Below are 10,908 nucleotides of genomic sequence, written 5' to 3' on the forward strand. Positions count from 1 at the left end.
CAACATACATTCAAGATTTTAAAAACTCTCAGCAAAATAAGAATTAAGAAAGACTTTGTCAACTTGATGAAGGACACTTACAGTTTATAGTTAACATAATAGTGATGGAAGATAAAATTATTTCCTCTGAATTCAACACGACACAGGAGTTGGTGACTATCATAACAAATACTAGGGTCATCTACTGATTTCATTTCCTTTGGATGTATCCCTAGATATGTGATTACTGGATCATATGGTGGTTCTATTTGCAATTATCTGAGGAAACTCAGTACTGTTTTCCATAATGGCTGTACCATTTTACATTCTCACTAACAGTATATGAATGTTCAAATTTCCATTTTCTTACCAACATATATATAAACCATCCTAACAGGTGACATGATATTGTCCTTTGATTTGGATTTCTCTGATGATTAATGATGCTGAGCTGCTTTTCATATGTCTGTCAGCCATTTGTATTTCTTCATTGGAAAAATGTCTATTGAAATATTTAGCCCATTTTTATGTTGGGTGAAACACTTTCTTAAAAGATTCATTTATTTTGAGAGAGCGAGAGAAAGCACAAGAGGAGGGAGGGTCAGAGGGAGAAGCAGACTCTGCTGAGCAGGGAGCCTGATGTGGGACTTGATTCCAAGACTCCGGGATCATCACCTGAGCAGAAAGCAGATGCTTAACCAACTGAGTTATTCAGGCGCCCCTGGATTAAACACTTTTATTTTAATGATTAGTAGCAGTTTCTTATATATTTTGGATATTAGCCTCTTTTTTATTTTTTAAAGATTTTATTTTTTAGAGAGAGAGTGAGCAAGTAGTAGGTGGGGCAGAGGACAAGGTAGAGAATCTCAAGCAGAATCCAAAATGAGTATGGAGCCCAAAGCAGGGCTTGAACTCATAACCCTGAGATCATGCCCTAAGCTGAAATCAAGAGTTGGATGCTTAATCAGCTGAGCCACCCAGGGCCCCTAGTCTCTTTTCTGATACAAGGTTTGCAATTGGATTCTCCCATTCTATAGACTGCCTTTTCATTCTGTTGATTGTTAAAGAGACTATCCTTTCCTCATTGTGTACTCTTGGCACCCTCATCAAAGATCATTTATCCATGTATGTGTGAATTTATTTGGGGGCTCTCTCTTCTGTTCCATTGCTCTATCTACCTGCTTTTTTTTAAAAAAAATTAATGTATAGTATATGTTTCAGAGGTGAAGTTTAGTGATTCATCAGTTGCATATAATACCCAGTGCTCATTACATCACGTGCCCTCCTTAATGCCCATCACCCAGTTACCCCATCCGCCCATCCAACTCCCCTTCCGCAACCCTCAGGTTGTTTCCCAGAGTCAAGAGTCTCATAAGGTTTGTCTTTCTCTGATTTCTTACCCTTCAGTTTGCAAAGAGCAATGGACAGATGATCTAAGCAGAAGATCAACAATCAACAAGATCTCACTCTTTGCATCAAAAAACAAGGGCTTTGGATGACACACTGGACCAGATGGACTTTAGAGATATATTCAGAGCACTTCATCCTAAAGGAGCAGAATGCACATTCTTCTCAAGTGCACATGGAACATTCTCCAGAATAGATCACATACTGGGTCACAAATCAGGTCTCAACAGGTACCAAAAGACTGGGATGGTTCCCTACATATTTTCAGACCACAATAATGTAAAACTTTTTTTTTTTTTAAGATTTTATTTATTTATTCGACAGAGACAGAGACAGCCAGCGAGAGAGGGAACACAAGCAGGGGGAGTGGGAGAGGAAGAAGCAGGCTCATAGTGGAGGAGCCTGATGTGGGGCTCGATCCCATAACGCCGGGATCACGTCCTGAGCCGAAGGCAGACGCTTAACAGCTGTGCCACCCAGGTGTCCCCACAATGCTGTAAAACTTAAAGTCAACCATAAGAAAAAATTTGGAAGACCACAAATACATGGAGCTTAAAGAACATCTTTTTTTTTTTAAGATTTTATTTATTTATTCGACAGAGACAGAGACAGCCAGCGAGAGAGGGAACACAACCAGGGGGAGTGGGAGAGGAAGAAGCAGGCTCATAGCGGAGGAGCCTGATGTGGGGCTCGATCCCATAACGCCGGGATCACGCCCTGAGCCGAAGGCAGATGCTTAACCGCTGTGCCACCCAGGCGCCCCAGCTTAAAGAACATCTTACTGAAGAATGAAGGCGCCAAGCAGAAAATTAAAGAATTAAAAAAAAAAATGGAAGCAAATGAAAATGAAAACACGACAGTTCAGAACCTTTGGAATGCAGCAAAGGTAGTCCTAAGAGGGAAGTATATAGCAATACCAATCTTTCTCAAGAAACAAGAAAATTCTCAAATACACATCCTAACCTTACTCCTAAAGGAGATGGGGAAAAAACCCAGCAAATAAAGCCTAAAGCCAGCAGGAGAAGAGAAATAACAAAGATTAGAACAGAAATCAATGATATAGAAATCAAAAGAACAGTAGAACAGATCAACAAAACTAGGAGCTCATGCTTTGAAAGAATAAGATTGATAAACCCTAGCCAGACTTATCCAAAAGAAAAGAGAAAGGACTCAAAATCACAAATGAAAGAGGAGAGATCACAACCAACACTGAAGAAATACAAACAATTATAAGAACATATTATGAGCAATTATGTGCCAACAAACTTGGCAATCTGGAAGAAATGGATGCATTCCCAGAAACATATAAACTACCAAAACTGAAACAGGAAGAAATAGAAAACCTGAACAGACCCATAATCAGCAAAGAAATTGAAGCAGTAATTAAGAATCTCCCAACAAACAAGAGTCCAGGACCAAATGGCCTACCAGCGGAAACCAAACATATAAAGAAGCATTAATAACTTATTCTCCTGAAGCTGTTTCAAAAAATAGAAATGGAAGGAAAACTTCCAAACTCTTTCTATGAGGCCAGCACTACATTGATCCCCAAACCAAAGACCCCACCAAAAAGGAGAATTACAGACCAATATTCCTGATGAACATCGATGCAAAAATTCTCACCAAGATACTAGCTAATAGGATCCAACAGTACATTAAAAGGATAATTCACTGTGACCATTTAGGATTTGTTCCTGGGCTGCAAGGATGGTTCAACATCTGCAAATCAATCAATGTGATACACCACATTAATAAAAGAAAGGTCAAGAACCATACGATCCTCTCAATTGATGCAGAAAAAGCATTTAAGAAAATACAAAATCTTTTCTTGATAAAAACTCTCTGCTGTGTAGGGATAGAGGGAACATGCCTCAGCATCATAAAAGCCACATATGAAAAACCCATGGCAAATATCATCCTCAATGGTGAAAATCTGAGAGCTTTTCCCGTAAGGTCAGGAACATGACAAGGCTGTCCACTCTCACTGCTGTTGTTCCACATAGTACTGGAAGTCCTCGCCTCAGCAATCAGACAACAGAAAGAAAAGACATCCAAACTGGCAAAGAAGAAGTCAAACAAGGTACTCTATGGAGAAAGTCCCAAAGACTCCACCCAAAAATTGCTAGGACTCATACAGGAATTCAGCAAAGTGGCAGGATATGAAATCAGTGCACAGAAGTCAGTTGCATTTTGATACACTAAGAATGAGGCAGATGAAAGAGAAGGCATCGATCCCATTTACAGTTGCCCAAAAAACCCATTAAATTACCTAGGAATAAACAGAACCAAAGAGGTAAATGGTCTGTACTCTGAAAATTATAGAACCTTATGAAAGAAATCGAGGAAGACACAAAGAAATGGAAAAACATTCCATGCTCATGGATTGGAAGAACAAATATTGTTAAAATGTCTATGTTACCCAAAGCAATCTACACATTCAACACAATCCCTATCAAAATACCATCAGCATTTTCCATAGACCCAGAGCAAACAATCCTAAAACTTGTATGGAACCAGAAAAGACCCCAAATAGCAAAAGTAATATTGCAAAAGAAATCCAAAGCTGGAGGCATCATGATTCCAGACTTCAAGCTATATTACAAAGCTGTAATCATCAAGACAGTATGGTACCAGCACAAAAACAGACACATAGATCAATGGAACAGAACAGAGAATCCAGAAGTGGACCCTCGACTCTATGGTCAATTTATCTTCCACAAAGCAGGACTGAATACCCAATGGAAAAAAGACGCTCTCTTCAACAAATGGTGTTGGGAAAATTGGACAGCTACATGCAAAAGAATGAAACTTGACCACTCTCTCACACCATACACAAAGATAAACTCCAAATGGATGAAAGACCTAAGTGTGAGACAGGAATCCATCAGAATCCTAGAGGAGAGCATAGGCAGCAACCTCTAGGACAGCAACCTTTTTCATGACACATCTCCAAAGGCAAGGGAAACAAAAGAAAAAATGAACTTGTGGGACTTCATCAAGATAAAAAGCTTCTGCACAGCCAAGGAAACAGTCAAAAAAACTAAGAGGCAGCCCACGGAATGGGAGAAGATATCTGCAAATGTCTTAATCAGATAAAGGGCTAATATCCAAAATCTATAAAGAACTTCTCAAATTCAACACCCAAAGAATAAATAATCCAAGCAAGAAATGAGCAGAAGACACGAATAGACATTCTCCAAAGAAAACATACAAATGGACAACAGACACATGAAAAATGTTAAATATCACTTGGGAAATACAAATCAAAATCATAATGAGATACCACCTCATTAACAAGTCAGGAAATGACAGATGTTGGCAAGGATGAGGAGAAAGGGGAACCCTCTTGCCCTGTTGGCGGGAATGGAAACTGGTACCTAATTCTGGAGAAGAATTTGGAGGTTCCTCAAAAAGTTAAAAACAGAACTTCCCTATGACCCAGCAATTGCACTACTAGGTATTTATCCCAAAGATACAAATATAGTGACCCGAAGGGGCACCTGCATCCCAATGTTTATAGCAGCAATGTCCACACCAGCCAAACTATGGAAAGAGCCCAGATGTCCATTGACAGATGAATGGATAAAGAAGATGTGGTATATATGGAATGGAATGTATATACGTGGTATGTATAATGGAATACTACTCAGCCATCAAAACAATGAAATCTTGCCATTTGCAATGATGTAGATGGAACTGGTGGGATTACGCTAAGCAAAATAAATTAATCAGAGAAAGACAATTATCATATGATCTCATGCATACGTGGAATTAAAGAAACAAAATAGAGGATCATGGGGAAGAGAGGAAAAATACAACAAGATGAGAGAGAGGGAGACAGGCCATAAGAGGCTCTTAATCATAGGAAACAAACTGAGGGTTGCTGGAGGGGAGGTGGTGGGGGATGGGGTAACCGGGTGCTGGGCATTAAGGAGGGCACGTGATGTAATGAGCACTGTGTATTATATGAGACTGATGAATCACTGGCCTCTACCTCTGAAACAAATAATACACTATATGTTAATTAATTGGATTTAAATAAAAAAATAAAGAGCACCCTTGCATAAAAATAAACAGACAGACAGAAAGTAGACCAGTGATTACCTGGTGACGGGACGGTTGGGGGAGGGAAGGATTGTAAGGGCATCAGGGAATTTTTTGAGAATGATGACTATGTTCATTATCATGGGTATATACATGTGTCAAAACTCATCAAATTGGGTTTGTTTAAAAACGTCTTCCCCTATGGACTCTGGGAAACAAACTGAGGGTTTCAGAGGGGAGGGAGTGGGGGATTGGGCTAGGCCGGTGCTGGGTATTAAGGAGGGCACGTATTGCATGGAGCACTGGGTGTTATAGGCAAACAATGAATCATGGAACACTACATCAAAAACTAATGATGTACTGTATGGGGAATAACATAACATAATAAAAAATTTTTAAAAAATTTTCCCCTAGAGCTGATAAGGGGGTGTGGTACCTGGCCCATTTGGTACTCCTATTCTGGAAAATTCTACTCCTTACCTGGCATTCTTAGAGAGGTATTCCACCAAGGCTTCCAAATTGTCTTTCTGTAAAAATATTTTTTCATTATTTATTGATTTAAGAGAGAGAGCGCGAGCACGAGCAGGGCCAGAGGGAGAGGGAAAAGCAGACTCTGCTGAGCAGGGAGCCTGATGTGCAACTTGACTCCAGGCACCTGGGATCATGATCTGAGCTGAAGGCAGACGCTTAACTGACTGAGCCACCCAGGGGCCCCCAAATTATCTTTTGTAAACAGAATGGAATGGAGTAAGTATGTACTTTGATCTGCCTTCTGCTGTAGGCCTGCCAACTCCGGAACCTAGAGTCAACCTCTGTCCCCAGCAGACGAGGAAAATGAAAGGCAATGGGCTGCTCCAAGGTCACTTTCAGGTCATGGCCAACCCAGTGGTTTGTCCTCCCACATGCCAACTGTGGGCCTGTGCTCAGGTCACTGGGACACCTGGCTTCCTAAACCCTTCATAGATGTCCATTGTTTTTCTGGTACGTGTTTTCCCTGTGAGGCTGGATTGAGACCATTTTCTCTGTCGTTCAGAGTTTATAAGGACGCTCTTGGAAACCGGTCTCAGTTTCAGGGCAATGGTATTCCATCCTTCCATTGTATCCCCAGGTCACAACTCTTTCGTCCTCCTGAGCCGCTTTGGTCATTGGTGCCTTTATCCCAACTCTTTACGTGGCCAGCCTCACCCCTCTGGAGACCTCATGAACCCAGACTCTGCACAGGCAGTCTGAGGATCAGGCTGACATACCTGTGCTTGGCCGGGGTAATAAATGCCTTCATTATCCCGGACCACCCAGCTAATATTTTATCTTCAATATGAATGCCTCACTCCACAAAGGCCCTGTTGTTCTCACCCTTAGGCTGTGGCAAAGCCTGACCATAATCTCCCTGTTCCTAAAGGACTCACAGGGCTCAGGTTCAAACTTTTGTGAGCACTTGCAAAATCCTTTGGGAAATCAGTGTAGTTTATAGCAGTGTCTTATGCCACACCTCTCAGGCTCATCTGCCCCACTTAGTGGATTTCCAAGTGAGCCCGTGCACCACACACAGAGTGGCCCCTAGCACCTGCCTCTGCCCACGTGTCAGGGCTGACTCAGGAGCTCAGGCTCCTACCTTACCTCCTTTCAGCCTCGGCCACCCCTCTTGAAAGGACTATGTGCTCTGCACACATCGCAGAGATACGGGAGGGCACAGGAAGGAAACCCACTGAACTAAAGAAGCTCATAAACTATTGACCTCCTTCCATCCTGCCTCCATATACCCCGGAAGAGAAGAGCAGGAGAGGCCTGCCGATGTGGACAAAGACCTGCCCTGGCTGTTTATCTTCCTGACAATAAAAAGGCCTCCTCATTGTAGCCAAACTGTTGCTGAAAATTCTGTTTTCACTGGTGAAACAGATAACTTTTGTCGAATGGCCCGCTGGCTCCTTGTTCTCAGTGTGGTCCGTGGACAAGCAGCCTCGGCATCTGCTGGGAGTATGTTGGAAATGCAGAGTCTCAGGTCCCTCCCAGTGTTACTGAATCAGAATCTGTATTTTCATGAGATCCTCAGGGGATCCGGGCCTAAGATGATGTCTCAAAAAACCACTGTTGAATGTTCCCCAAAGAGAAAGCTAATCAGCACCTTGGTATACCAAATGGGGAAGGCATGGTTGTTTCCTGGGCCTTTTTGGCAGTTTCTAGCATTCTAGAATTCCATAAAGGGTTGATTCTCCAGTGGCCCTGATGGGAATTTTTCTGGAAGAAGGGAAAGAACACCATCCTTGCCGGGAAATTGAGCAAGGACGGAAGCTATGCATGGGCCCAACAGCAAGAGCTCCAACGCGCCAAGGCTGATCCCCTGCTCTAGAGCTCTCTGCTGTTCTTATGCTAGATCCCTTTGTGTCAGGTGATGGGATGGGAGATTGTTCTTGCTTCTGTATTGCTGTAACCCGTCCTCTAAGATTCACTTTTGTTGTACCCCAAAGTTTTGGGACCCATGTCTTATCGTTGTTCTTTACTTCCATTTAATTTTTACTTCATCTTAGAATTCCTGCTTGAATCACTAATCGTTTGGGAGAATGTTCTTTGACCTCCATGTATTCATGGTCTTCCCTGGTGTTTTCTTGTGGTTGATTTCTAGTCCATAGCATTGTGGTCAGAAAAGATGCATGCTATGATTTCCATCTTTTTAATTAGTGGAGACTTGTTCTGTGGCCTAATAGTGATCTGTTCTGGAGGACGTTTCATGTGCACGCAAACGGAATGAGTGTTCTGCTGTTTTAGGACGGGATGCTCTGCATGCGTCTGTTAAAAGCAGTGCATCACCCAAAGCCACTGTTTCCTTGTTGATTTTCATTTTGGATCAAGTCCACATTAATAGAAGTGGGGTGTTAGAACCCCTACTGTATTGCATTACAGTCAATTAGTTGCCTGCTGTTTTTTATTAACTATTTTTTTTTTTTTAGATTTTATTTATTCGACAGAGATAGAGACAGCCAGTGAGAGAGGGAACACAAGCAGGGGGAGTGGGAAGGAAGAAGCAGGCTCATAGCGGAAGAGCCTGATGTGGGGCTCGATCCCATAACGGCGGGATCACGCCCTGAGCCGAAGGCAGACGCTTAACCGCTGTGGCACCCAGGCACCGCTTATTAACTATTTTATAAAAGTATTTGAGTCCTCCTATGATGGGTGTCTAAATATTTAAAATTGTTCTATCTTCTTGTTGCATTGTCTCCATGATTATGACACAGTGTCCTTCTTTGTGTCTTACTACTCTTTTTTTTTTTTTCATTCTGTTTTGTCTGATAGAAGTATTCCTACCTCTGCTTTGTTTTGGCAACCACGTGCATGCTAGATGCTTCTCATCTCCTCACTTTCAATGTGCAGGGGACTCAGTAGGTCTGGGGGCTCAAGCTGAGTACCCAATTTTGGACAAATTGGTGTAAGAGTGGAAACTGAGACTAAGTGTGTAAACTAGAGAATGTTTGAGACATGGACTTCAGAACAACATGGACCTAAAAGTCCCCTTGACCACCAAGGAGAGGGTGGGTTTCTCTGGTCAAGGATATGGGCCATGGGGCACCATCGTGGCTCTGCCTTTAAGTTTCTGCCTTCGACTCAGGTCATGATCACAGGGTCCTGGAATGCAGGACTGCATCAGACTCCCTGCTCCAACAGAAACCTGCTTCTCCCTCTCACACTCCCCTGCTTCTGTTCAATCTCTTACTATCGCTCTCTGTCCAATAAGTTTTAAAAAACTTAAAAAAAAAAAAACGATATGACCCATTATCCTGGCAAGAGAGAACCCATCCCTGATCCACCAGATGCCAGCCAGGGAACAGTGGCTACCATGGATCGGACACAGAGCCTGGGGCCTGGAGGGAACTGCTGCTTCAGAAGAACTGCATAAGGAGATGCACGAAGGCTGGATATCCTGGCTCCTAGGTCAGCATAGATGTTCATGGAACCAGGCTCAGGTGTGCCCTTTAAGGTACCCCTCCCATCTTTTCCCAACACACAAAGCAAGCAGGAAAGGGAATCCAGAGATCACTGACAAGAATCCCAGAAAGATTACAAACTTGGTAAACGGCCAACGGGGAGACTGAGGCTGGAAAGTCCTGCCTGCCCTGAGTCCATCTGCAAATTATCTTCCTCTGGCTTTGTCCCCTTCACACGCAGGATTTGATCTCCTTCCGTGTTTTTCCCCACTAGGTGCTGATGCAGTTCCAGAGATTGAACTACAATACGACAAGTTCCAAATACGGGGGCAATACAAAACCAAACACAAAACCAAAAAAGCATCTCAACGGAAGAAGCAGGACACAGTCTTCCTGGCCTTAGAGCGGAGAAAGGCAACCCCAGTCCTGGGGCAGGAAGGAGTTCTGGGGCATACAAGTCTTAAAGACTCCCACTTTCAGTGGTTGTTGCTATTCCTGGGAAAGTCCCTGCAACCTCTAAATCTCAGGAGTTCTGAGGGGCTGTCTCTGCTGTTTGCCCAAATTCATTGACTGAAATGGACCCGTGCTCTGAGTAAGGGGGATTTGGGGGTGCCCTCCAGTGGCTAGGGAGAAGGGCTGGCACTTCTCCTTCCTCCCACGTACAGTAGCTGATGACTCTGGGGGATTTCCTAGGTCAGGAACGAATATGAGAGTCTGTGCAAGTTTTCCATTACTGCAGGAAGTAAAAGACCCAAACCACACACCTGGGCTCTAAAACAAAACAAGGGCTTTAATCTCCTAACATGCAAATCTATCACGGTACTATTTAAAACAACTAAATGGTGCCCCCTACATAAGGAAATAGATGGGGGGAAGGGGTGTGGAGACAATGGGCACAAGGATGCAGCTGCTGAGGAATCCCTGCAGGGCCACTGGACACTTGCTCAGTCCTGAGGTTGACTGCGGCCAGTTCTTCTCCTTCTTGAGTGCTGCTGACCAGCTAGGACCGGGGCTCCAGCTGGCAGGACAGGGTGTAGCTAAGGACAGAGGGACACCTGTGAGTTGCCCAGGAGCTTCCATTCAAGAGTCCCTGCCAGTGTTTGCCCACAGCTGGAGTCTGGCGCCCCGGCAACAAGGCCTGAGGCTGCCCAGGGAAGGAGGATCCCAGGAGTGGCCAGCAGAAAGAGTCCACCCCGAACCTCACCGACCCAGCTCCTGATGGGCCTCACCTCTCAGCCTCGCTGAGCGGCTCCATAGCCTGGAACCAGGCCCAAAAAGGATCCTCGGGCTCTAGGGTGTAATTCTCGGCAGCCACCTGGAGCAGCATGATGTCCGTAATGACTTGGTATTCCTGAGCAGAGAGAGAAGCACAGGATGCATAGGGAGCCTGGGGGGTGGGGCGGGGAGCTGCAGGGTCTGGTGAGGGTTGAGCACCAGGACCGGGCACCCATCCCAGGTCCTGGCACACATGGCCATCCTCCTCCCTGCAGATTCATCCGGTCTCCACCTGTTCTCAGAGATGAGTATCAGTAGCCCCTCCTCCGGGAATTCCTCCTGGATG

The 10,908-nt window shown here is 44.0% G+C and overlaps 1 protein-coding gene and 1 long non-coding RNA gene across 13 annotated transcripts in view; one reads left to right on the forward strand and one right to left on the reverse strand.

Annotated features, from left to right (window-relative positions):
- Positions 1 to 10,908, forward strand: part of LOC125281389 (ral guanine nucleotide dissociation stimulator-like) — a 119,766-nt gene that overhangs the window by 99,492 nt on the left and 9,366 nt on the right. For 4 of the 12 annotated variants that reach the window (XR_008959450.1, XR_008959448.1, XM_057312756.1 and 1 more), the window contains one exon: positions 9,622 to 10,108. The exons of 1 other annotated variant lie outside the window; for it this stretch is intronic. Coding sequence is in view for 6 of the 11 variants with exons in the window: in XM_057312756.1 (XP_057168739.1) it covers positions 9,622 to 9,917 (296 nt within the window). In the remaining 5 variants the exon portion in view is untranslated. Of the gene's footprint in view, positions 1 to 1,386; positions 5,475 to 9,621; positions 10,109 to 10,908 lie in introns of those variants that run through there. 7 more of the 12 variants (XM_057312764.1, XM_057312765.1, XM_057312766.1 and 4 more) reach the window with 4 other exon arrangements.
- On the reverse strand, positions 10,118 to 10,719 carry LOC130543824 (uncharacterized). Its single transcript, XR_008959459.1, has 2 exons — positions 10,577 to 10,719; positions 10,118 to 10,384 (listed from the first exon to the last, which is right to left on the reverse strand). It is a non-coding gene; the product is annotated as an uncharacterized LOC130543824 (long non-coding RNA).

The sequence above is a fragment of the Ursus arctos genome, unplaced genomic scaffold, assembly GCF_023065955.2.
Source record: "Ursus arctos isolate Adak ecotype North America unplaced genomic scaffold, UrsArc2.0 scaffold_16, whole genome shotgun sequence".
Taxonomy (NCBI): domain Eukaryota; kingdom Metazoa; phylum Chordata; class Mammalia; order Carnivora; family Ursidae; genus Ursus; species Ursus arctos.